The sequence below is a fragment of the Anolis carolinensis genome, unplaced genomic scaffold (assembly GCF_035594765.1).
Source record: "Anolis carolinensis isolate JA03-04 unplaced genomic scaffold, rAnoCar3.1.pri scaffold_7, whole genome shotgun sequence".
Lineage (NCBI taxonomy): Eukaryota > Metazoa > Chordata > Lepidosauria > Squamata > Dactyloidae > Anolis > Anolis carolinensis.
This window is the reverse complement of record NW_026943818.1, coordinates 40,515,018-40,541,925: the sequence shown is the minus strand read 5'-3', so window position 1 is coordinate 40,541,925 and position 26,908 is coordinate 40,515,018. Positions and strand designations below refer to the sequence as shown.

Here is a 26,908-nt window from a genome sequence, read left to right as displayed (position 1 = left end):
TAACTTTATTTACATGTCTATTTACAGTTTGCATTTCTCGGCTTCAGAGCATAGCATTCATAGTCCATCTTCAGAGAATGCTCAAGCCGAACACCAACAGATAAGATAAGATAAGAAACACGTTCCTCTGTCCAGAGGAAGTTCCAACCCTCAAAGGCAGGAAATCAAGCCTGATAGGTCATAACAATCACAACAGGCTGTCAGTCAAAACTAGCCTGCTGTTAACTATTTCATTACTGAAAAATACACACTCTTGCTCATCAGCAGTAAACACTTGATTTACATTTCATACAAATACAACCATACTCCAACACTCTTGATGGCAGAGAACCGAAGCAGCCAGTCCCAGGCCGACAGGGTGATCCTGATACGTCGCTAGCCCTGATCTCTGTAGGGCTTCAGCCTGGGTGGCGCCCCCTTTCATTCGCCTTTCTTTCTCTGTCTCTCCCGCAGTCCCAGCCGGCGGTCCTGCTCCGTCTCCACCGGCGCTTTGAGGAGTGGCACCGCCGCTGGCTGGTCCGTCACGCCTCCCGCGAGGCCCCCGAGCTGCTCCGGGACTGGCTGATGGGCGAGGCCGACGAGGACCTGCTGCCCTGCAAGACCACCCGCGAGACCCTCAGCGTCCACGGCCTCCCGGTCAACCGCTACCGCGTGCAGTACAGCCGCCAGCCCACCTCCCCCTGAGGGGTCAACGGCGCGACCCCGTCCCGGATGACCCCCTCGTCCCTTGGGCGTTTCGTCCAAACAGCCGCTTTCCCAGGTTTCGGGAAGCGCGGCGTCACGGCATCGATGCCGGGAAGGGCTCCTTTGGTTTTTTTTTTTTCATCCTTCACAGCAAAAGAGTTGATCATGATGCTGCCCTTCGGATGGAAGCTCTTTATGTGTGGGGGTTTTTTCTGGGGGGAGGGACATTTTAACTCTGGCGGGACGGGGCGCAGAGGCCAAAGCCAAGGGCATCCTTTTCTCCTCGGCCCTGCACTGGACTTGTTATGCCAAATTCGGAGGTTTCGGGAGGCCGGAGACCTCGGGTGTCTCTCGACCCCCATGGCCTTTCTGTGCAAAAAAGGGGGGCTGGTTTTTGCTTCACGGACAACACACGGACAAGTTCAGGAGCTGCCCCTCACTGCCTGGAGCCAGGAAAGGTGTGGTTTGCCTCTTTTCCCCCTGTGGCATCTCTTGATAGTTTCAGCAAATGTTGCCCCAAAGGCTACGGGATGGTTGCGCTTGCCACGACTGCCCTTCCACAACAATTTGCGGAGGGGAGTGGCCTCTCATTGCAGCATTTCCCCAGAAACAACAATCGACGTTGGCCGAGAGCGGCAGCTCCGCTTCCAATTTCTCCCCCGGAACGGCCACGGATTCCCGCAAGGTCCGGATGCCAATAAGCCTTAGGAGGGTGCCCCCACTCCTCCTCCGGGGCGGGTAGGTGGGCGCCCCACTTCTGCCTCCGGCCACCCCGAGCATCACGAGGAGCCCCCCGTCCCGGTCCCGTCCGTGCCAAACTCACAGTTGGGAGCGCCGTTTGTTGGGTGTTTAGCTTTGTGTTTTCACGTGTGCTTCGAGTCCTGGAGGAAGACGGCGTTGCGTTTTCGAGGGTCCCGGTTCCCCTTGTCCCCCCCCCCCCCGTCCCCCCGGTCCCCCCATCTTTCAAAAGTGTACTTCAGACCATCTTTCGGCGTCTTTGCTTTGATGGGACAGCTGAGCCGCGGCTCGCTCCCTCCTAACGAATAAAGGAACAGATGACCTGATTGGCCGACCGCCAATGTCCGTGCCCGGAGGGGAACCCGAGCTCGGTCCTTTTCCGCTTCTTCCGAAGACCCTCTCTCTCGCTTTTTCCTCCTCTTTCCCCCTTCCCCTTGTTTTCTTACTGCTTGTATTTGCTTTGCCAACTCTTTGAATGTAGTTTTTAAAAAATATATTTATTTGCACATCCAAGTAAAATAAAAGATTAATTTTAAAACGCCAAGGCTCTTCGGGGGTCTTTTTTCGAGGCCTAGTGGCTTATCTGCTTCCCTTTTTGGCTGATGCTCCCCTTTTTGCCCCTTCGCAAATCCCTCAGAACCGTCCAAGGAAAACTTCAGAGTGCCAGTCTGTTTAGGACGCTGTAATGAAGTACGAATTTTGGTTTACAGATGTTATGTTTAATTGTGTGTTTATGTTTTAAAAGGGTAACTATTATAGATTGCATGAAGGGAGTAGCCATCTCAGCACTCAGAGGCTGGTTGTCATGGAGAAGTAGGCGGAACCAACTGTTGTTTAGCAGAAGAGAGAACAGAGTTTAAAAAGAAAGTCAGTCTGTGATCTGAGAGTCACAGGGAAGAGACTGGTTCCAGGTTAGGAAAACCAGGGCAGCTCAGATCTCTAGTTGTGTCATATTAAGCAAGTCAAGTGACTTGTTTGGGTTTATTGGTAGAATAAACCTGAACCTGAATAAACTTGTTATTGTTCTTTCAACATCCAAGCCTCTGTCGCCTATATTCTAAACTAAGTTACGCTACCATCTAAAGTGAAGAAGAAGAAAGAAAAAAAGTGAAAGATCTCCTCCCTGAATCTTTGGTGGTTGCATCGCCCCAAATTGGTGGCATCGAAGGGAAGGACCTCAAACACCCATTTCCGCAATCAATCAATGGAGAGGGAATTCCTTTTAGAAATCCATTTTTAATAAAATATTTTATCAGTATCTAAATCCAACTTCTCCCCGCCCACAACCCTCCCGCAAAGGAAGGATCGAGCGCGAGGACGGAGCAATATCCGAAGCTGCAACTGTACGGCTCTTTCTCACGCGAAGACGAAGTCCACGGCGAGAGGAACCGAAGCGAAGAAGCCACGCGGGGCACCCTCTCCGTCTAAGTAGGTTCGTGGTCCTCCTCCGTGCCCGCTCCCCAAAGAGGAGGAACCCAAGGATCGCTTCGACAATAAATACGAGCAGAACTCCCGACCTTCCCGAGGATTTGCAGAGTCCGGATTTGCAGGGAGGCAGCGGGAAGTCTTCCTGGCGAAAGGAAACCGTTCCGTGATCCCGGCTGCAGAAAATGAGCCCGAGGACGGGGAGAAGGCAGGGATGGGCCGGGTGAGGGGCTGAGGCTGTTGCCGCAGCAGGCCACCCGTCTGCAGGGCCACTCGCCAAACCCATTGGAGCGAAAGCTCCAGGGGACCCTCCGGCTTCTCTCATGCCCGGACAATGAAGGGCTTCTGTAGGGAAGGAAGTAAATAGATAGATACGAGTATTGAATCAAAAATACTTCCTCCACCTTCGTAAGTCCTGGTCTGCGGCAGGTCCTGGCTTGTTCAGTAGACTCTCAACTATAGTGAGTTCCATTTGGCAGGAAGCCTTAGCATTGAACGGTTGTGTTGTTAAAGTGTGAAGTATGGAACCCTGCGCTTTAACAACAAAACACTTTAACAACACAACCGTTGAATGCTAAGGCTTCCCACCGAATGGAACTCACTGTAGAGGAGAGTCTACTGAACAAGCCGGGACCTGCCGCAGACCAGGACTGCCATCTGACTAACTGACTGATATTATCAAACACCCAAAAACTACTGAGTTTGTGAGTTCGAATCCAACCTGAGTCGGAGTGAGCTCCCGACCATTAAATAGTTGGTCCTGTTGACCTGTACAGCCCAAAAGACAGTTGCATCTGTCCAGTAGGAAATTTAGGAACCACTTTATTTATTTAGTTAATTTAACTAAATTACAACACCATCAAACCTCCCAGCAGTGTGTAGAAAGGAATGAGGAAGTACTCCATCAAGGACTCGGTGTCAGATGTGGACGATGAATTGGCAGCTCCCCCTTGTGGCCGGAATTGAGCCGAAAGCTGGAAAATGTTAAATTGCCTCTGTGTCTGTATGTCGTATGTCAAATGGCATGGAATGTTGCACGGTGATCCGCCCTGATTCCCCTTCGGGATGAAGAAGGAGGGCGGAATATCAATACTGAACGTAAATAAATAATAATAAATAAATATACAGGTGTAATGAAGTACCAATTTTTGGTTTATAAATGCTATGTTTAATTGTGTTTGTGTTTTAGAACGGTAAGTATTGCAGTTGCTGCTCTCAACACTCAGAGGCTGGTTGCCATGGAGAAGTGGGCGGAGGCAACTGCCGTTTTGCTGAAGAAGTGCAGAGTTTTTAAAAAAGAGAGCCAGTCTGTGCTCTGATGAGACACAGGGAAGACTGATCCTAAGTTAAGGGGATCAGGGAGACTCAATTGGTCATTTTGAGTCAGTTTTAAAATAAGTTTGGTGACTTATTTGATATAATCTGTGTCCTGATAAGGAACAGAGAATCTGTGATAGCAGATCACAGGGGTGACTGTGGTATAAAAGTGGCCTTAAGTAAAAGAAGTAATATTTTAGAAAGTTGATTTTTCTTATTCAAGTATTGTAACTGTTATTAAGAATACCTCTTCATGAGAAACATCATTGTAACCATTAAGCTTTGTGACTGAATAAACTTGTTCTTGTTTTTCCAACATCGAACCAAGTACGCTACCATCTAAAGTAAATAAGTTGTAAAAGTAAAAGAAGAAAGGAATAAAAAGTAAAAGGTCTCCTCCCTGAGTCTTTGGTGGTGCTTACCTTCACTCTCCAGCCGTGACGGCAGCCCCGTGAACCTTGGTACTCTCTGCCGCTGTGGCCGTGCTGTCCTCGTTGGCGGCGGTGGCGGTGGTCAGTTCAAAGGAGTCTCCTCCTCCTCCCTCGGAGGCGAAAGGGTCCGGGTCGTACTCGTACGAGTAGTAGGAGAAGTCCAGCGGGTGCGTGGGGCCCTCCTCTGCAGGGAGGTATGGGTCGGAAGAGACCCCCAAAGGACATCTAGTCATGCAGGAAAAGCACAACCAAAGCCCTCCCAACAGATGGCCCGTCCAGGCTCTGCTCAATGATGATGATTAATAATAATAATAATAATAATAATAGAGTTGGAAGAAGCCCTATGGGCCACCTAGTGGGAGGGCTTCTGCCATCAAAGCACCACCGACAGATGGCCACCGACAGATGGCCACCAGCCATCATATTATTATTATTATTATTATTATCATCATCATCATCATACAATCCTACAATCCTAAGGTTTGGAGTGACAGATGGCCACCAGCCATAATATTAATAATAATAATAATAATAATAATAATAATAATAATAATAATAATAATAATAATAATAAAGTTGGAAGAGACCCCATGGGCCACCTAGTGGGAGGGCTTCTGCCTTCATGCAGGAAAGGCACCATCAAAGCACCACCGACAGATGGCCACCAGCAATATTATTATTATTATTATTATTATTATTATTATTATTATTATTATTATTATTATTATTATTATTATTATTATGGCTGGTGGCCATCTGTCACTCCAAACCTTAGGATTGTAGGATTGTATGATGATGATGATGATAATAATAATAATAATAATAATAATAATAATAATAATAATAATAATAATCATCATCATCTTAAGATTTGGAGTAACCCCTAAGGATAATACAATCCTAAGGTTTGGAGTGACCCCTAAGGATCACCCAGATCAACTTCCTTCTACCATGCAGATAGTTGGAAGAGACCCCATGGGCCACCTACTGGCTCACCTGTGGGCTCCGGGGGGGCCGGGCTCTGCACGAGGGTCCCTCTCTCTCCCGGCACGCTTTTGCCTGCGGGAAGAAGGGAACGAGGGAAGGAAGCGTTACAATTAGAAGAGTTAATGGCCAAGAAGCTATGATGACCTTGATGTGTGGCTGGAACTAGGGAGTATCCAGACACAAGTGTTTGTGCTTATTGATTGCGTCAGTTCAGTTGAGTTCTGTCTGCCTAGAGTTCGAGTCAAGTTCTGTTGGAGAACAGAACAGTCCTGTGTTCGTCTGTAAGTCTGTTTGTGTTGATTACTGCTGCATACAGGAAAACCTTGTAAATAGTTTTACCAACGTCTCCGAGTGTCTCTTCGTTCTGCGCTCCACTGCTTCCATCCAACTACTGCTGCGCTGCAAATACTCTGACAATTGGTTATGGGCCCAGATCCTAGACTGCTGCAGACAGTAAAACCTTGTAAATAGTTTTACCAACGTCTCTGAGTGTCTCTTCGTTCTGCGCTCCACTGCTTCCATCCAACTACTGCTGCGCTGCAAATACTCTGACAAAATTCACCTTGTTTTATGGGAGATGTAGTTCACTTACATCCAGAGAACACGGTGAACCTAAACACCGATGGATCTGGACCCGACTTGGCACCCAGACCTGATATGCTGAAATTGGATTACTTTTCTGGGAGTTGTAGTTCACCCACAACCAGGGAAACTGTGACCTCGACTGAGGACGGATCTGGACCAGACTTGGCACACAGAACCAAGGAGGAGTTTGAGGTGGGAGTTATAGTTTACCCTACAGCCAGAGAGGACACTCAACCCCACCCAGAGTAAGCCTGCCCAACGTAACACACTTCAAGGACTCGTGGAGTTTCTCGGGGTTGACCTGGCATGACGGGAGTTGTAGTTCACCCACAACCTTCTGCCTTTGGTACAATTGAAAACTCCTTCCCTGCTTACCTGGGCCCCTCCCGCACTGGGCCATCGGGACGGGCTCGACCCGGGTGCTGTTCCGGCAGGCAGCCGACTCCATCTGGCACTGGTTGGGGTAAAGCCGCCCGTCCGAGCCGCAGACCGGCTCCCCGTCGAAGCCGCAGTCGCGGGCGCACGAGCACGGCTCAAAGAGGCCACCCGCCAGGCAGCCGGAGACCCCGCGGCAGTGCCCGCCCTGCACGAAACCTGACCGGGGAACGGAGAAGAAAGGAGGGTCATGGGCACGGCAAGTGAGGGCTAGCGAACACCACGCGGGCTAAGGAAGTCTCCAAGGCAGCAGACACTGCAAAGGCAATAAAGGCCAGGCTCCTTCTAAAATAATAATAATAATAATAATAATAATAATAATAATAAGAAGAAGAAGAAGAAGAAGAAGAAGAAGAAGAAGAAGAACATGCCCTGGCAGAATATGTAAAGCAAAGTGAAGAACCTGCTTTGATTGAGGTCAAAAATCAGAAACTCCTCAAAGCACAGCAGACAAAAAACCAGTACAAGAAAACCGCACTACAAACTAGAGCAGAATCGGTACAAGAAAACCGCACTGCAAACTAGAGCAGAATCGGTACAAGAAAACCGCACTACAAACTAGAGCAGAATCAGTACAAGAAAACCGCACTACAAACTAGAGCAGAATCAGTACAAGAAAACCGCACTACAAACTAGAGCAGAATCGGTACAAGAAAACCGCACTGCAAACTAGAGCAGAATCGGTACAAGAAAACCGCACTACAAACTAGAGCAGAATCGGTACAAGAAAACCGCACTACAAACTAGAGCAGAATCAGTACAAGAAAACCGCACTACAAACTAGAGCAGAATCGGTACAAGAAAACCGCACTACAAACTAGAGCAGAATCAGTACAAGAAAACCGCACTACAAACTAGAGCAGAATCAGTACAAGAAAACCGCACTACAAACTAGAGCTGACAGCTGGCACAACAAAACATGTATCTATTATATAAATAGATATACAGTAGAGTCTCACTAATCCAAGCCTCGCTTATCCAAGCCTCTGGATAATCCAAGCCATTTTTGTAGTCAATGTTTTCAATATATCGTGATATTTTGGTGCTAAATTTATAAATACAGTAATTACAACATAATATTACTGCGTATTGAACTACTTTTTCTGTCAAATTTGTTGTATAACATGATGTTTTGGTGCTTAATTTGTAAAATCATAACTTAATTTGATGTTTAATAGGCTTTTCCTTAATCCCTCCTTATTATCCAAGATATTCGCTTATCCAAGCTTCTGCTGGCCCGTTTAGCTTGGATAAGTGAGACTCTACTGTATCTATATAAATATCTATATAAATGGGCTACAGAGAAGATTCTGGTATTCTGTACAATAAAACCTGTTGGAATCTACCCAGCGTGTGTCTTGGTGCTTTCTTCTGGTGGAAGACTGACCCACAGCACAACTGGGAGAAGAGAACCCAACAATTTGTACGGAATACCAGAACCTTATCTGTAGCCCATTTATATAGGGGCTCTCACATACCAGAGGGTAATTGAGGTTTTATGGATTGTTAGGTTCTCTTCTCCCAGTTGTGCTGTGGGTCAGTCTTCCATCAGAAAAAGCACCAAGACACACACTGGTAGATTCCAACAGGTTTTATTGTACAGAATACCAGAACCTTCTCTTGGGCCCATTTATATAGGGGCTCTCACATACCAGAGGGTAATTGAGGTTTAATGGCTGGCCCGTTTTATGGCTGGCATCTGTTCTTCGTCAGCTCTTGCTCTGTGTCCGGAGATGTCAAAGATCGGAGATCATGACAGATAAGGAGGGTAGGGGCCTGCCTAATCTCCTTGGGGAGAGAGTTCCAGAGCGGGGGGGGGGGGGGAGACATAAATGGTGATACTTGCAAACCAGCCCAAGACTCACCGGCCCAGGGGCTGGCGGCGCTCTCCACCTCGTTGCACGTCGGGCCATCGCAAAGCTCCCGGGCCAAAGGGCTGCTCTCGCTCACGTTGTAGAAGCGCGTGGCTTCGAAGGCTGGAATGAGAGAGGGTTGCGCATCAGTGCAGACGAAGCCGGGAGGGCTATTATTATTATTATTATTATTATTATTATTATTATTATTATTAGGCAGCTGTGCCTGGCTACGCGTTGCTGTGGCATAGTCTGGTGGCAGAGCCGGCCCTAGGTAATTTTCAAGTGTAGGTGAACAGAATTTTGCCCCCCCAAAAACAATCACTGAAAAATAAAAGCATTGGATAAGCGAAAATGTTTGATAATATTGTTGGATATTAAACATCAAATTACATTAAGATTTTACAAACTGAGCACCAAAACACCCCTGTATGTTTTACGCCCCAAGCGACTGCCTAATTCGCCTCATGGTTGGACCGCCTCTGTCTGGTGGTATGGAACTACTTTTTCTGTCAAATTTGTTGTATGTTTTGGTGCTTAATTTGTATAATGATTACCTAATTTGATGTTTAATCGGCTTTTCCTGAATCCCTTCTTATTATCCATTCTGCCGGCCTGTTTATGTTGGACAAGTGAGACTGTACTGTATATTTATAATCTTATATTATCTGCTTAGAACTGGATGATATGAGGCCCCTTCTTCACAGCTGTATAAAACGCACACTGAAGTGGATTATCTGGCAGTGTGGACTCAAGATAATCCAGTTCAAAGCAGATAATATAAAATTATAAATGGGTCATATAGCTGTGTGGAAGGGCCTTGAGTCTACAGTTAAAACCAGATAATCTGTATTTTATAGGCAGTGTGGAAGAGGCCAAAGTGAGGCCTAACTCTGCCTGTCCCCTGGGCTGAGTGGGTTGCTAGGAGACCAAGTAGCCTTCTAACTGGCAGCAATTGGATAAAAACAATTATTCCTCTCCCTCTAATTAGGACTTTTTCTTTTCTTTTTGTTGAACTTAGAGGCATGGGTGAGGGGTTGTGCCATCAAGTTTAGTGTTTCTGGGATGTGTAGTTTTGTTGTTTTGTCCTAGGCCGAAATTTCATTACCCTTTTATATATATAGATAAATGGGTTCTATAGCTGTGTGGAAGGGCCTTGAGTCTACAATGCCATATAATCCAGTTAAAACCAGATAATCTGTATTTTTATAGGCAGTGTGGAAGAGGCCAAAGTGAGGCCTAACTCTGCCTGTCCCCGGTGCCGTGATTCCATCACTCTTTTATATATATAGAAGATGTGGTTGTGGCTGTTTACGCTTCCCCGGGCCAGCCGCAGATTGCAGAGTCTAAACTCCCCCCGATTTGGGGAGGGGGACGTACATGCAGACCCACCTGGCTCATAGTAGTCATACACTCGGATGGGGAGCGGGGCGGTCTTCCCCACAATGTACTCCCGGAAGGCCACAAACTTGACGCAGGTCATGCACTGGCTTGGGATCTGCTGGTCAATATAGAGGTTGGGTTAGAGGTTGCCCTCCAAAGGGGAGTGGGGGGCTTTGGCTCCAGGACTCCCCCCCGCCTGACCTCGTCGAAATAGAAGAGGACTTTCCTGCCGTCCACTTCGTAGCGCTTCAGGCCCGTTTGCTTGTTCGCGAGGAGCTGGAAGAGAAGTGGGTATAGATAAACATCATCATCATCATATTTGTATAATGTCTCCTTGTGGAGAGAAGAAGCACAGTATCAATAAATAAACATAATAATAATAATAATAATAATAATAATAATAATAATAATAATAATAATAATAATAATAAACATCACACAGTCCTAGACACTTGGGAAGTGTTCGACTTGTGATTTTGTGATACGAAATGCAGCATATACATCTTGTTTGCTGTGTCATACAATAAAATAATAATAACAATAATAACCTGCTTTGATTAAAGTCAAAAATCAGAAATTTCTCAGACAAAAAACCAGTACAAGAAAACCGCACTACAAACTAGACACATGACGTGGATTGACTACAAAAAAGGCCTTTGACTCACTCCCACACATTCTAATATTAATAATAGATACATGGCTGCTATGAGTCCAGGGTATAAATAAACATAATAATAATAATAATAATAATAATAATAATAATAATAATAATAATAATAATAATAATACATTCTAATACTAATAATAGATACATGGCTGCTATGAGTCCAGGGTATAAATAAACATAATAATAATAATAATAATAATAATAATAATAATAATAATAATACATTCTAATACTAATAATAGATACATGGCTGCTATGAGTCCAGGGTATAAATAATAATAATAATAATAATAATAATAATAATAATAATAATAATAATAATACATTCTAATACTAATAATGGAGACTTAGCCGCTTTGAGTCTCCTGGTGGAGAGAAACGGTGGGGCATAAATAATAATAATATTAATAATAATAATACACTCTAATACTAATAATAGATACATGGCCGCTATGAGTCCAGGGTATAAATAAACATAATAAACATAATAATAATAATAATAATAATAATAATAATAATAAATTTTAATACTAATAATAGATACACAGCTGCAATGAGTCCAGGGTATAAATAAACAACAACAACAACAACAACAACAATAATAATAATAATAACCTGCTTTGATTGAAGTCAAAAATCAGAAACTTCTCAAAGCACAGCAGACAAAAAACCAGTACAAGAAAACCGCACTACAAACTAGACACATGACGTGGATTGACTACAAAAAGGCCTTTGACTCACTCCCACACATTCTAATATTAATAATAGATACATGGCTGCTATGAGTCCAGGGTATAAATAAACATAATAATAATAATAATAATAATAATAATAATAATAATAATAATAATACATTTAATACTAATAATAGATTCATGGCTGCTATAAGTCCGGGGTATAAATAAACATAATAATCAGGCAATTGCACTCAGCCACAAGTGATAACCCATGACTATGAATGATGGTGATGATGAGGATGATGCTTGGGCGGATCTCCTTGTGTCTCTGGGGGGCCAATGGGCCGAAGGGCCTCACCTGCTCCAGGCTCTCAACGTCGGCTTGGAAGCCCGAAAACAGAGGCACTTCTAGGACGGCCATGTTGGACGAACCGGAGTGAAGCCATCTTGCGGGGCGACGAGGCAGGGAGGAAAAAGGGGAGTCAATGAGAAGAGGACACCTTTGGGTGCAGACACCTATATTGCTTTGCTTGCTCACGTTGAAAACGAAACTGACTTTAGGAGTCTTCCGAGGTTTACAAATCGCAAACAAAAAAGCATTGGGTGAGTTTCAGTTCTTAAGTTTTGGCATATGCGTCGGATATTGCCTCGTAAGTACGAATTCAACAAATCTGATCCCACTTACGAGGACTAACGAAAAAATACACACCTCTAATGTCTACCGTCGTTTTCTGTACAGTGCCTGATATACGCTGTCTCACCGAAAACGGAATAGAAGAAGAACATTTGTAAGGTTCACAAAGTATTTGTTGGATTTTTGGTTGTGTGTATATGAAATGTAAATCAAGTGTTTCTGCTGTTTTGCAAGTGAAACGGTTAACAGCAGGCCAGTTTGACTGACAGCCTGCTGTGACCTATGAGACATGATTTCCAGCCTTGGAAGTCGGAACTTAATAATAATAATAATAATAATAATAATAATAAAACTTTATTTATACCCCGCCACCATCTCCCTGTGGGGACTCGGGGCGGCTCACAATGTTACAAAAGTAACAGCACAAACACACCAGCAATATACACAGTTTAAAACACAAGAAGATAATAAAACAGAAGTTAAAACAAAGGTTTATACAGCAGTAATAATATCAAACAACCACCAATGCCATTCAGTCAACTTAAAAGGTGGTGGTGGGGGATTATAGCAGTAATATAAGATAAAATCATTAAATTAAATTAAAGATTAAATTAAATTAAATTAAATTAATTCCTTCGGACTAAGGAATGTGCCTTCTTATCTCTCTTGTTGAGCTGTGTGTGCCGAGCCGAGAGGCAAAGGGAAAATGCCAGCTTCTAGCGATGGACTTTGGTGTTATGTAAATATATCTCTGTAAATATTAAATAAGTGTTTGAACTTCACTTCACTTTATTTCTTAATTAGTCGCTCTCCACCAGAGTGCTCCGAGTGACTTACAATTTAAAATATCATTCCACAATATAGAAAACATTCAACCTAAAAACATTCAACCTAAAAACATTCAGACTGCAGAAGTCTTTGAGTCTGACATTGGAGAGGAATTGGTGAGGGCAGAAGTTCACCAATTCGTCAGGGTGCTGGTCTGGAGCTGTTGATCGATCGTTTTGAAGAAACCCACCAACTCACACCCTGATCCCTGGCTCTGCATCATGACAGTATTCATGGTTGCAAATGTTACGAGGAAAGGACGGGAAGCTCTGCCTGTGTCGGTGTTCGGGATTCCTCGTCTTCAGAAGAGGAAGGGGAGCAGAAAGTGTTCAGGAAGTAGAGGAGGACTGGGAATCAGAGGAGGAGGTCTTGAAGGTTCCCACATTTCAGGAAAGGCGAAAGAAAACAAAGACATTGTTCAGCTAGACTAGCTGCCAGAAACACTAAAATAATTGGGAACCGCCCTAACAGCTCCTGTGTGGCGGAACTCATGGCTATAAATCAGAAGCAAGGGTAGCTTTCGCTGGTAACAAACGACTCTGATGCTTAAGCCTTTCCTCCCCTTGTCCCTGCTTCAAGTCTGCGCTTGAGAAACTGCTCCTAAGGATTTATTGATCATTGCATGTTGTTTCTTCATCTGCAGCTTTATTTGGGACTTTATCAGAGACTTGAGTACTGTGTCTGCACGAAGACTTCTTTGCTTTCGTTTGCATTATACAATATTAGTCTGGAATGTGTAGTTTTGTTGTTTTGTCCTAGGCCGAAATTTCATTACCCTTTTATATATATAGATGCAGATGTTTCTTTTTACCTTTCCCTTTGGCTGCTGGGTTAACTTCTTCCTAAGGTGGATAGAATCTAAGATGCTCTTTTACCCTAACCCTGAGTTGCTATTTTAGAAAGCGCAGGTCTTTCCCTGTCTAAACTCAAAGCTAGCTTGGAGACGAAGTGGTTAGAGCTTCTTCCAATGGCAGAGAAATCCTGGGATATTCTCTGCCCCAGTGCTGAGTTGCTATCTTGGAAAGAGCAGGTCTTTCCCTGTCTAAACTCAAAGCTAGCTTGGAGACAAAGTGGTTAGAGCTTCTTCCAATGGCAGAGAAATCCTGGGATATTCTCTGCCCCAGTGCTGAGTTGCTATTTTAGAAAGCGCAGGTCTTTCCCTATCTAAACTCAGAACTAGTTTTAAAGGCAAGAGGTTAGTACTTACGATGGCTTGTCTGAGCTGGCCTGGCTTGATCACAGAAGCACATCTGAGTTCTTTACTCTATTTTGTAGTTTTGGTTCGCTTTGGGAATGTAAACAGTTGCTAATATACTATGCAAAAACCCTTTTCTTCTGTGCCACTCGTGCCTCCAAAGCAAGCCTTTCCCTTCCCGGAAGGTGTTTACAGACTTTCGGCTTTGTCACTGAGGTTTGCATTTGGGGCAGGCTGGCTACAAACCTCTGTTGATGGTTAACTATCAGGGTGTTGCTGAGTCTGTAGCAACCCTGGAGAAAAGGCAAAAAGGGTGCTATTTCCTACAACGATGGGACAATGCAAGTCAAACTCCTGGGAGACGGAACACAACCGCTTACTTTGAGTATACCTTCAGCCACCCCTGTGTGTCTGTAGTAAAGCTTCTTTGCTTTCCTTTGTATTATACAGCTGCGTGCGCTGTTCTTTTATGTTTTGCTCTTTTATGTTTTTGTGTCTTTTATGTTTTGTTCTTTAATGTTTTTATGTTTTTGCCTTTTTCATTTACTTACAACGTGGCATTAAGGGACAAATTAGGGCGGAGAGGGGAGAGAGGAGAGCCGCTGTCGGAGCCTCACCTCGTGCAGGTCTCCACGGTCACCTTGTACTCCTGTCGGTCCTGGTCGGCCGCGGGGTCGTCGTCGTCTCCTCCGGCCACCCGCTCCGGGCCGTCCTCCCCGGCGGGGAAGAGCAGGGTCCAGGGCGCGCGGGGCTGCGAGGGCGAGCGGCGGAGCCTCTTCGGATGCGGCTCCTGCAGGCTCACCAGCAGCTGGAAGGACGGCTTGGCCACCGGGTCCGGGACGTTGTACGACACGTCGACCTTGATGGGACCAGGAAACGTGAAGTGAATCTCACAAAGGGGTCTGCTTATCTTGGCTGAAATTGTTCTTCAAAGGTTTTCCCCTGCCCGATATAAGAGGGCTAGCCACAAAGTAGGTTACGTTTTGGATTATAAGAAGGACAAAGTATAGGAGAAATCATTTACCATATGCAGCTGAAAGACCCATCCCAAAACTACAATCTCATGTAATCCCCATTGAAATCTAGGCACGTCTCATATAGATAAATGAGTTTGAAAAGTACGGCTCCAGTAAATTCCCTGCTTGTGTCCTCAGCTCTTCCCCCTTCTCCCTTCCTGCAGCGTTACTGGGGCAGACCTTTTCAAACTCATTTATCTATATGAGACGTGCCTAGATTTCAGTGGGGATTACCTGAGATTGTATTATTGTCTTTCAGCTGCATACGGTAAATGAATAATAATAATAATAATAACTTTATTCTTATACCCCGCCCCATCTCCCCGGAGGGACTCGGAGCGGCTTACATGGGGCCAGGCCCGGACACAACAGCACAAAATCAAATAAAAACAATAAACAAATCACCCAAGAATAAAACATCAACATGGATAAAAAATGGTCATAAAAGGTCAATATACAAAATAATGTTAAAATCATGATTTGGATCCAAAGATCTGGGCCAAGGTGCAGAAAAAATGTCAAGTCATCAGGGAGGGGTAGTAATTAAAGTGCTAAGTGTAATCCTGAGAAAGCATACCTGAGGGTCTAATGATTTCTCCTATACTTTGTCCTTTTTAAAATCCAAAACGTAACCTACTTTGTGGATAGCCCTCATATAATAATAATAATAATAATAATAATAATAATAATAATAATAATAATAATAACAATAACTTTATTTTAATACCCCGCCTCTATCTCCCCAAAGGGCCCTCAGGGCGGCTTACATGGGGCCAAGCCCAAATAAAAACAATAGCAATATAAAACACAACAATAGAAATAGAAAGACCACTGAAATTAACAAGAGCACACACTCACACACAAAACCAAGCTTTGGTTTTAGCTTTGTGTCATGTTTTAGCTTTGTGTCATCCAGTTTAGCTTTCTGGGGAGCTCAAGGTTTCATGGTAACAACAAGGCAACTTTCTAATCCTTACATCTAGAAAGGTTGGCTATTAGTACTACTGGATAGGAAGGGCTTCGATACTGTTTCTGTTCTGCTGCTGCAGAACCTGTTTTGCTGGTGGTTTGTTCCCTTCCCTCGGTAGGATAAGAGGACGGTGTCATGCTTTGCAAAGGCACTTAAACTGGAAAGTGAAGTGCATGAAGCCGATTGGCTGAGCCTGCAAAGACCTGGGGATTGATTCGATACTGTTTCTGTTCTGCTGCTGCAGAACGTGTTTTGCTGGTGGCTTGTTCCCTTCCCTTGGGAGGATAAGAGGACAGTGTCATGCTTTGCAAAGGCACTGTGTTGCGCATGTTAACTGGAGAGTGAAGTGCATGAAGCCGATTGGCTCAGCCTACAAAGACCTGGGGATTGATTCGATACTGTTTCTGTTCTGCTGCTGCAGAACGTGTTTTGCTGGTGGCTTGTTCCCTTCCCTCGGGAAGATAAAAGGACGGTGTCGTGCTTTGCAAAGGAACTGTGCTGCGTGTGTTAACTGGAAAGTGAAGTGCATGAAGCAGATTGGCTGAGCCTGCAAAGACCTGGGGATTGATTCAATACTGTTTCTGTTCTGCCGCTGCAGAACCTGTTTTGCTGGTGGCTTGTTCCCTTCCCTCGGGAGGATAAGAAGACGGTGTCATGCTTTGCAAAGGCAGTGTGCTGCGTGTGTTAATGTCACGACCCAGGCGGCAGAGGCACCAATAACCATACACAGAGGCCAGAATCTAACTAATATCTTTATTGAAGGAATATATAAAGTTAATAAAAACAAGTATAGAAAATAGTCCAGAATTAGACCCTTCAGGAAAGGTCAGAATTAGTCCAAAAAAGCAATGTCCAATAAGAAATATTAAGGTCCAAAGTTGTAATCCAATAACCGAAACGCTCACTTTGCCAAGCAAAGTGAGGGGAGATGACAAGGTCCTTTAGTCCATAAAACTTGAGCGTGGCTAGGAAATAACTTGATACTTGAAACAAGGCTTGAACGTGGAACAAGGTAACTAAGAACAAGAACAAGGTCCGTGGAATAACTTGGTAAAATCCGTGAAACAAGGCAAGGATTAGTCCTGGGAAACAAGGCAAAGTCCGTAGGTAAACAAAGGCTGGGAAGCAGGGCGAAGGCTGGATAGCAAGGCAAGGCTTGAGCTGAAGCGAGGCTTGAATCGGAGCGCGCTGTCCAGACACAACTCGCTCCGTAGGCTGACGAATTGACTCCGCGAAGTTGCTACGCGGGCAAAACACCTATATAGAGTCCAACTTTCTCACCAAAGCGGTTCTCTGGGAATCAGAAACGAAAGCTAAACTCTGAGACCAGATGTTAAACTCCTTAAAGATTCTCACGAGAACCAATGTTAATTGGCAACATTCTTAGCTGCTATCCTCGCACTCCTGCGCGAAGCTGAATCCAAACTTCTCTGTTGTTTACAAAACTCCCGGCGCAAGAACACGGGAGAAGTAGGCTCTGGGGTTGTTTGACATACTTCTGGGGCACAACTTTCTTGCAGGTGCAAGGTTTCCAGATCTGCCTGGGAAGAATCTGGCTGAGAGGAATCCAGTTCAGACTGGGAAGGTAAAAAACCCAAGTTTTCATCTTCATCAGGGATTACAATGTCCTGAGCAGGACTACAAGGCCCATGGTTCATCACACTATCCCCCTCCTCAGGGCCCCTCCCAAACTGGGGTCCTCTCCCCGAGGCGCGAGGTCGCGGTTTGGTGGGATAGGTCAGATGGAAGCGACGGGTTAGATCAGGAGCATGGACTGTGGAGGCGTCTTCCCAAGAGCGTTCCTCAGGCCCAAAACCCACCCAGTCAATGAGATATTGTAGGCGGCGGCGATGAAAGCGAGAATCCAAAATGTCCTCAACCTCGAACTCCTCCTCCCCATTCATCAAAACAGGAGGGGGGGCCGGTTGGTCTGTATCAGGACGTACACCATCCGCCGGAAGGAGCAGGGAACGGTGAAACACTGGGTGAATGCGCATTGAACGCGGAAGTTGGAGTTTGAAAGTCACGGGGTTTAATTGCGCCACCACTGGATAGGGGCCAATGAAACGGGCATCTAACTTCCGGCATGGGCGGTGGGAGGGCAGAAAGCGAGTGGACAGAAAAACCCGATCTCCTACCTTGATTTCGGGGCCCGGCTGGCGGTGTTTGTCAGCGTGGCGTTTATAGTCCTCCTTGGCTTGGTCCAGTTGCTGGAGCAAAAGTTGTTGCACCGCTGTGAGTTCCTGCAGCCAATCCTCTGCTGCGGGAACTTCTGAAGTTTCAATGACAGGGGGAAAGAAACGTGGATGGAAACCGTAGTTTGCAAAGAACGGCGTTTCTTTTGTAGAAGCTTGAACTCCATTATTGTAGGCAAACTCAGACAGTGGTAACAGAGAAGCCCAATTGTCCTGTTGGTAGTTTACATAACAGCGAAGATACTGCTCCAAAGTGGCATTGGTGCGCTCCGTTTGCCCATCTGTTTGGGGATGATGAGCTGAAGATAAGCGAGAGTCTATGCCCAGTAGTTTTTGTAGTGCCTTCCAAAAACGAGAGGTGAATTGAGATCCACGGTCTGTGACTAAACTCTTGGGCAATCCATGTAGTCTGAAAACATGCTGAAGAAATAGATCCGCAGTTTCTTTGGCCGTGGGGAGGCCTTCGCAGGGAATGAAATGGGCTAACTTGGTGAATAGGTCCACCACCACTAAGATCGTGGTGAATCCACAGGAAGGTGGTAGGTCAGTGATGAAATCCGCGGAAATTATTTCCCATGGGCGAGATGGGGTAGGAAGGGGGTGCAAAAGCCCTGAGGGCTTCTCCCTTCGTATCTTGGAGCGCTGGCATACTGGGCAGGTGTTGACATATTTTTCCACATCCTTGCGGATCTTGGGCCACCAAAAATCTCTTAGGATCAAATGCATGGTTTTAAATAGTCCGAAGTGTCCTGCTGGTTTGCAGTCATGACACAGACGAAGCGCTTTTTCCCTGCCCGGTCCGGGTGGGATATAAACATGATTTCTATAGCAGAGCAGCCCATCTTTAAGCGAAAAGGGAAAATGCAGACCTTGGCGAAGTTGGTCCTGCGCCCAGGCATCTGCTTGCTGACTAGCCCTGATTTCTTGAGCACAGATGGGTCCTGGAGTAGGGGAAGTTGAACCAATGGGACTGGATTTGGTGTTCCCCACTGTGAGCGTGGCAAAGTTCTCAGGTTGTAGCAGTTGGGATTCAAAGGTCTCCTTGCGTCCTGCAGCGTATTCCGGTTTACGTGACAGGGCGTCTGCTTGCTTGGTTTGAGCTGGGGTCACATAATGGATCTGGAAGTTGAAACGTTCAAAGAATAAAGCCCAACGTTGCTGCCTCTGATTTAGTTTGCGGGCAGTTCTTAGATGTTCTAGATTACGATGATCAGTGTGGACTTCAATGGGGAATTTGGCCCCTTCTAGCCAATGTCTCCAAGTTTCAAAGGCTGCCTTTATGGCCAGTAGTTCTTTTTCCCAAATGGTGTAATTCCTCTCTGGTGTGGTTAGTTGACGAGAATAAAAGGCACAGGGGTGGAGGTGATCTCCCACCGGTTGTAAGAGTACAGCCCCAATTGCCACATCAGAGGCGTCCGCTTGCACCACAAAAGGGGTTCCAGGATTTGGGTGCTGTAGAATTGGCTGGGAGGTGAATAGTTTCTTCAGTTGCTGGAACCCTTTCTCTGCTTGATCAGTCCAGCGGAAAGGCTGCTTTCCACGGATGCAGCTAGTGATGGGGTCGGACCAGCGGGCAAAATCTGGAATGAACTTGCGGTAGTAGTTCGCGAACCCCAAGAAACGCTGCACCTCTTTCTTGTTAGTTGGCGCCCGCCATTCCAATACTGCTGAAACTTTGGCTGGATCCATGGAAAGCCCTAGAGGCGAGATGCGGTAGCCAAGGAAATCTACCTCTTGTAGATCAAAAGCGCATTTTTCTAGCTTGGCATAAAGTCCATGATCCCGCAGTCGTTGCAACACCATTTTGACGTGGTTCTCATGTTCTGATTGTGATCTGGAAAACACCAAAAAATCGTCCAGGTAGATTATCAAGAATCTGTCTAGATAGTCCTGAAAAATATCGTTGACAAAATGCTGGAACGTTGCGGGAGCTCCGCATAAACCGAAATTCATAACTCGGGACTCGAATAATCCGAATTTAGTCTGGAAGGCGGTCTTCCACTCGTCCCCTTCTCTGATACGAACTAGATTATAAGCCCCCCGAAGATCCAGCTTGGTGTAGACCTTGGCTCCTCGAAGTCGGTCCAGTAGATCCGAGATTAAGGGCAGGGGATAGCTGTTCCGCTTGGTGATATTGTTCAATGCTCTGTAGTCCACCACCAAGCGTAATTCCCCTGACTTCTTCTTCACAAACATCACCGGGGAGGCGGCTGGGGATTGAGAGGGTCTGATGAACCCCTTGCGAAGGTTTGTCTCTAAGAATTCCCTGAGAGCTTCTTGCTCTGGTTCAGTCAGGGAGTAGAGATGCCCTCGCGGGATCGGGGCCCCCTCCACCAAGTCAATGGCACAGTCATAAGGTCTATGTGGGGGTAATTTTTCGGCTTCTTTCTCATTGAATACATCCCAATACTCGGAGTACTTCTTTGGCAAGGTGATGATGGGCTCGGAGTCTGTGGCATGGCATACCTTGGCTACGAGGCAATGGTTTTGGCAGTACGGTGAAGCAAACTGCAGTTCTCTGTTGGACCAGGAGATGTTAGGGTCGTGGAGTGTCAGCCATGGAATTCCCAAAATCACAGGGAAATGGGGAACCTCGGTAACAAAGAAGGAAATCTCTTCCATATGTTCCCTTATCCACATCCTGGTGGGTTCCGACCACTGGCTTACGGGGCCCGTCTTGAGGGGACGGCCGTCTATGGCTTGCACCACACGGGCATTCTTGAAATCATGATATTGTAATCCCAGAGAGTCGGCATACTCTCTATCGATGAAATTGTTGGTAGCTCCAGAGTCTATCATGGCGTGGATCATGACGGGTCCCCTTTTTGCTGACCATAATGTGACCACGAGAAGGAACAGGACCCCGGTTGGCGGCTCTTGGATGGATTTTTTGACCGGGTTGGCGAGCCTCTCTACACCCGGTCGTTGGCTTCCCCCGCCGGCTGTGTGCCAGTCGGCTCAGACGCCTTCGACTCCGTGGAGGACGCCGCCGCAAGACGGGCGGCAGGCTTCCCTTTGGCTGGGCACTCTCTGGCGAAGTGGCCCCCGTTCCCGCAGTACCAGCAGAGGTTCAAGCGTTGACGACGGGCCTTCTCGGCGGCATCTAGTCTGGGACGCACATTACCCAACTGCATCGGCACCTCCTCGCCTCCTCTGGGGTATGGGGTTGGCGGCGGGGGTCTCCACACCGGACGTGGCTGAACACTGGCGGGAGCGGGGGGTTTTGCCCCGGCTCTACCGCCCTGGCCTCGAACCCATTGTTTCCTGTTGGCAATCATGACTTCAGCCCGTAAACATTGATCAATGAGTGCCTCGAGGGTCTGGGGAGGATCCACCTTGGAGATTTCTTCCAGCATTTCAATGTTGAGACCCTCCCGAAATTGTCCTCTGAGGGCTACATCGTTCCAGCCGGTGTTGTGGGCCAGCACGCGGAACTCGGCTATGTACTGAGACATGGGTCTGTCTCCTTGAAGGAGGCGCCGGAGTTTGTGACCGGCTGCCTCCAAATTGTCCTCGATTCCCCAGGTCTCCTTAAGGTGATCCAAGAAGCGTTGTGCTGAATTTAGGTGGGGGGAGGCTTGATCAAACAGGGCCGTCGCCCAGTTAGCCGCTGGTCCGTCTAGAAGACTGTAGACCCACGCCACCTTGATGTCTTCTTGGGGAAACTCGGCATCACGGGCCTCTAGATAAGCTTGACATTGGCGGCGGAAAACATGAACCTTAGCAGCTTCTCCAGAAAACTTGGTAGGCAACGCCATGGCCGGGAGGCGAACTCCGCGCTCCCTCAACCCTTTTATTTCTCCATCCTGCGCGTTGAGTCTGTCACGGATGCGGTCCACTTCGTCCTTGCTGATGGTGTAGCTGAGCGGCTGTCCAGCCGGCGCGGCTCCGGTAGACATCCTGGCCTCGGTTAGTTGGTGCTTATGGGTGGCGGAGTCAAACTGTCACGACCCAGGCGGCAGAGGCACCAATAACCATACACAGAGGCCAGAATCTAACTAATATCTTTATTGAAGGAATATATAAAGTTAATAAAAACAAGTATAGAAAATAGTCCAGAATTAGACCCTTCAGGAAAGGTCAGAATTAGTCCAAAAAAGCAATGTCCAATAAGAAATATTAAGGTCCAAAGTTGTAATCCAATAACCGAAACGCTCACTTTGCCAAGCAAAGTGAGGGGAGATGACAAGGTCCTTTAGTCCATAAAACTTGAGCGTGGCTAGGAAATAACTTGATACTTGAAACAAGGCTTGAACGTGGAACAAGGTAACTAAGAACAAGAACAAGGTCCGTGGAATAACTTGGTAAAATCCGTGAAACAAGGCAAGGATTAGTCCTGGGAAACAAGGCAAAGTCCGTAGGTAAACAAAGGCTGGGAAGCAGGGCGAAGGCTGGATAGCAAGGCAAGGCTTGAGCTGAAGCGAGGCTTGAATCGGAGCGCGCTGTCCAGACACAACTCGCTCCGTAGGCTGACGAATTGACTCCGCGAAGTTGCTACGCGGGCAAAACACCTATATAGAGTCCAACTTTCTCACCAAAGCGGTTCTCTGGGAATCAGAAACGAAAGCTAAACTCTGAGACCAGATGTTAAACTCCTTAAAGATTCTCACGAGAACCAATGTTAATTGGCAACATTCTTAGCTGCTATCCTCGCACTCCTGCGCGAAGCTGAATCCAAACTTCTCTGTTGTTTACAAAACTCCCGGCGCAAGAACACGGGAGAAGTAGGCTCTGGGGTTGTTTGACATACTTCTGGGGCACAACTTTCTTGCAGGTGCAAGGTTTCCAGATCTGCCTGGGAAGAATCTGGCTGAGAGGAATCCAGTTCAGACTGGGAAGGTAAAAAACCCAAGTTTTCATCTTCATCAGGGATTACAATGTCCTGAGCAGGACTACAAGGCCCATGGTTCATCACAGTTAACTGGAAAGTGAAGTGCATGAAGCAGATTGGCTGAGCCTGTAAAGACCTGGGGATTGATTTGATACTGTTTCTGTTCTGCTGCTGCAGAACGTGTTTTGCTGGTGGCTTGTTCCCTTCCCTCGGGAGGATAAGAGGATGGTGTCATGCTTTGCAAAGGCACTTTAACTGGAAAGTGAAGTGCATGAAGCCGATTGGCTGAGCCTGCAAAAACCTGGGGATTCATTCAATACTGTTTCTGTTCTGCTGCTGCAGAACGTGTTTTGCTGGTGGCTTGTTCCCTTCCCTCGGGAGGATAAGAAGACGGTATCATGCTTTGCAAAGGAACTTCTCACCTGCAAGAGGCAGCAGCCTTCGCCTTTGGCGCTCACAAACAGCCCCGTCGGGATGGAGGGGATCTGGGGGCAAAAGAGGCAAGAAGGGCTGAAGCAGGGAGAACACACGGCACACCCGCCTTTGCCAGGAGAATCTTCCTATTTAATAATAATAATAATAATTAATAAATGCAGACTGTGCAAGGAAACCGACGAAACCATGGATCATATCCTCAGCTGCTGTAAGAAAATCGCACAGACAGACTACAAACAGAGGCTTGGGGTGGGGGTGTGGCCTCCTTCCAAGGGCCTGAGACAGGGCTGAGCCTCTATACCTCTCCTGAGAGGCCTTTTAGGACTAAAGGGCGGAGCTAGAGAAGGGGGCGGGGCCTCTTCCCAAGAGCCTAAGACAGGGCTGAGCTTCTATACCTCTCCTGAGAGGCCTTTTAGGAATAAAGGGCGGAGCTAGAGAAGGGGGCGGGGCCTCTTTCCAAGAGCATGAGACAGGGCTGAGCCTCTATATTTCTCCTCAGAGGCCTTTTAGGACTAAAGGGCGGGGCTAGGGGTGGGGGCGGGGCCTCTTCCCAAGAGCATGAGACAGGGCTGAGCCTCTACACCTCTCCTGAGAGGCCTTTTAGGACTAAAGGGCGGGGCTAGGGGTGGGGGCGGGGCCTCTTCCTAAGAGCACGAGACAGGGCTGAGCCTCTATATTTCTCCTGAGAGGCCTTTTAGGACTGAAGGGCGGAGCTAGGGATGGGGGCGGGGCCTCCTTCCAAGAGCATGAGACAGGGCTGAGCCTCTACACCTCTCCTGAGAGGCCTTTTAGGACTAAAGGGCGAGGCTAGGGGTGGGGGCGGGGCCTCTTCCTAAGAGCCCGAGACAGGGCTGAGCCTCTATATTTCTCCTGAGAGGCCTTTTAGGACTAAAGGGCGGGGCTAGGGGTGGGGGCGGGGCCTCTTCCTAAGAGCACGAGACAGGGCTGAGCCTCTATATTTCTCCTGAGAGGCCTTTTAGGACTGAAGGGCGGAGCTAGGGATGGGGGCGGGCCTCCTTCCAAGAGCATGAGACAGGGCTGAGCCTCTACACCTCTCCTGAGAGGCCTTTTAGGACTAAAGGGCGGGGATAGGGGTGGGGGTGGGGCCTCTTCCCAAGAGCCTGAGACAGGGCTGAGCCTCTACACCTCTCCTGAGAGGCCTTTTAGGACTAAAGGGCGGGGATAGGGGTGGGGGTGGGGCCTCTTCCCAAGAGCCTGAGACAGGGCTGAGCCTCTATACCTCTCCTGAGAGGCCTTTTAGTACTAAAGGGCGGGGCTAGGGGTGGGGGTGGGGCCTCTTCCCAAGAGCCTGAGACAGGGCTGAGCCTCTACACCTCTCCTGAGAGGCCTTTTAGGACTAAAGGGCGGGGCTAGGGGTGGGGGCGGGGCCTCTTCCCAAGAGCATGAGACAGGGCTGAGCCTCTGTAGACCTCCCTTGAGGCGCTTGTGAGGCTCAGCCCCGTCAGGCACTTGGGAAGAGGCCCCGCCCCCTCCTCTAGCCCCGCCCCCTGTGTCCAGGACAGGGATAGAAGCTCAGCCCTGCCTCAGAGATCGTAACTCCGCCCATCCCAGTCCTGGCCATCCATTTGTGGCCCCGCCCACCTCCCCTCTCAGCCCTGCATCTTGGACTGGGGAGAGGCTCAGCCCCGCCCTCTGGAGCGGGAGCCACGCCCACCCCTCTAAGCCACACCCCCTTTCCAGGTGGCGCTGAGTCATATTTTTTTTGGAAAGCGGGCGGCAGGCCAAATACGTTTCTGCCGCCCCTGTCACTTTTACAACCTGCTACTGAGCATGTTCAGACTCAGGACTCCCTTTTGTATTCCCTTTTGGAAGGCACGGAGAAATATATTTGGGTGCCACCAGCATATTGATACTACTGCACCCCATTCCCCCATCCAGCCCACGACCTCCTCCAGGCATTCATTCATTCAGAGGAGAGATGTACTGAGCATGTTCAGACTCAGGACTCCTTTTTGTATTCCCTTTTGGAAGGCACGGAGAAATATATTTGGGTGCCACCAGCATATTGATACTACTGCACCCCATTCCCCCATCCAGCCCACAACCTCCTCCAGGCATTCATTCATTCAGAGGAGAGATGTACTGAGCATGTTCAGACTCAGGACTTCCTTTTGTATTCCCTTTTGGAAGGCACGGAGAAATATATTTGGGTGCCACCAGCATATTGACACTACTGCACCCCATTCCCCCATCCAGCCCACGACCTCCTCCAGGCATTCATTCATTCAGAGGAGAGATGTACTGAGCATGTTCAGACTCAGGACTCCCTTTTGTATTCCCTTTTGGAAGGCACGGAGAAATATATTTGGGTGCCACCAGCATATTGATACTACTGCACCCCATTCCCCCATCCAGCCCACAACCTCCTCCAGGCATTCATTCATTCAGAGGAGAGATGTACTGAGCATGTTCAGACTGAGGACTCCCTTTTGTATTCCCTTTTGGAAGGCACGGAGAAATATATTTGGGTGCCACCCAAATTGATACTACTGCACCCCATGCCGATGGATAATTTCTCCCAGGGTTTCGTGTAAATATCACATGAAATATTACCACAGTACTCTGGAGGATCTTCTTGTTGCCTCGATTCAGCTCAAAGGTCTCCTGGTAATCCAGGTTGGTGGAGGCCAGGGAAACGGTGAGGTTGACGCCGCCGATGTAGGAGAGGATGGCGTACTCGGCCAGGGCCTGTAGGGCCACACAGGTGTCCTGGGAGGAGGAAGAGGAGAGGAAGCGACTTATGGACTTCAGCGAGTACAAGTATACTTAAAGACTGTAGAATATTAAGACTGATACCCTGTGTACTCAACACAGAGATGCTACATCCTATCTGTATGTCATGATCTCCAATCTTTGACATCTCCGGTCGGCTGACATAGAACAGATGCCAGCCATAAAACGGGCCAGCCAGAAAACCTCAATTACCCTCTGGTATGTGAGAGCCCCTATATAAATGGGCTACAGAGAAGGTTCTGGTATTCTGTACAATAAAACCTGTTGGAATCTACCAGCGTGTGTCTTGGTGCTTTCTTCTAGTGGAAGACTTATCCACAGCACAACTGGAAGAAGAGAACCTAACAATCCAGAAAACCTCAATTACCCTCTGGTATGTGAGAGCCCCTATATATATGGGCTACAGAGAAGATTCTAGTATTCTGTACAATAAAACCTGTTGGATTCTGTGCAAATTTTTAGGTTCTCTTCTCCCAGTTGTGCTGTGGGTCAGTCTTCCACCAGAAAAAGCACCAAGACAGAACCCTCTCTCTAGCCCATTTATATAGGGGCTCTCGCATACCAGAGGGTAATTGAGGTTTTATGGCTGGCCCCGTCCAAGACACACACTGGTAGATTCCAACAGGTTGTATTGTACAGAATACCAGAACCTTCTCTGTAGCCCATTTATATAGGGGCTCTCGCATACCAGAGGGTAATTGAGGTTTTATGGCTGGCCCCGTTCAAGACACACACTGGTAGATTCCAACAGGTTGTATTGTACAGAATACCAGAACCTTCTCTGTAGCCCATTTATATAGGGGCTCTCACATACCAGAGGGTAATTGAGGTTTTATGGCTGGCCATCTGTTCTTTGTCAGCGCTTGCT

General features: G+C 47.2%; 2 protein-coding genes across 4 annotated transcripts in view; one reads left to right on the top strand and one right to left on the bottom strand.

Annotated features, from left to right (window-relative positions):
• sin3b (SIN3 transcription regulator family member B) overlaps nucleotides 1–1,966 on the top strand; it is a 40,983-nt gene extending 39,017 nt beyond the window's left edge. For both annotated transcript variants that reach the window (XM_062960004.1, XM_062960003.1), the window contains exon 20: nucleotides 454–1,966. In XM_062960004.1, the coding sequence (XP_062816074.1) occupies nucleotides 454–684 (231 nt within the window). In that variant the 3' untranslated portion in view covers nucleotides 685–1,966. The remainder of the gene's footprint in view (nucleotides 1–453) is intronic.
• Nucleotides 1,967–2,638: 672 nt separating this feature from the next.
• Nucleotides 2,639–26,908, bottom strand: part of cpamd8 (C3 and PZP like alpha-2-macroglobulin domain containing 8) — an 81,662-nt gene continuing 57,392 nt past the window's right edge. For both annotated transcript variants that reach the window (XM_062960001.1, XM_062960002.1), the window contains 11 exons: nucleotides 25,861–26,016; nucleotides 23,274–23,336; nucleotides 14,457–14,698; nucleotides 11,541–11,628; nucleotides 10,040–10,114; nucleotides 9,848–9,953; nucleotides 8,468–8,578; nucleotides 6,543–6,761; nucleotides 5,592–5,654; nucleotides 4,587–4,779; nucleotides 2,639–3,192 (listed from right to left, as the gene is read on the bottom strand). In XM_062960001.1, the coding sequence (XP_062816071.1) occupies nucleotides 4,589–4,779; nucleotides 5,592–5,654; nucleotides 6,543–6,761; nucleotides 8,468–8,578; nucleotides 9,848–9,953; nucleotides 10,040–10,114; nucleotides 11,541–11,628; nucleotides 14,457–14,698; nucleotides 23,274–23,336; nucleotides 25,861–26,016 (1,314 nt within the window). In that variant the 3' untranslated portion in view covers nucleotides 2,639–3,192; nucleotides 4,587–4,588. The remainder of the gene's footprint in view (nucleotides 3,193–4,586; nucleotides 4,780–5,591; nucleotides 5,655–6,542; nucleotides 6,762–8,467; nucleotides 8,579–9,847; nucleotides 9,954–10,039; nucleotides 10,115–11,540; nucleotides 11,629–14,456; nucleotides 14,699–23,273; nucleotides 23,337–25,860; nucleotides 26,017–26,908) is intronic.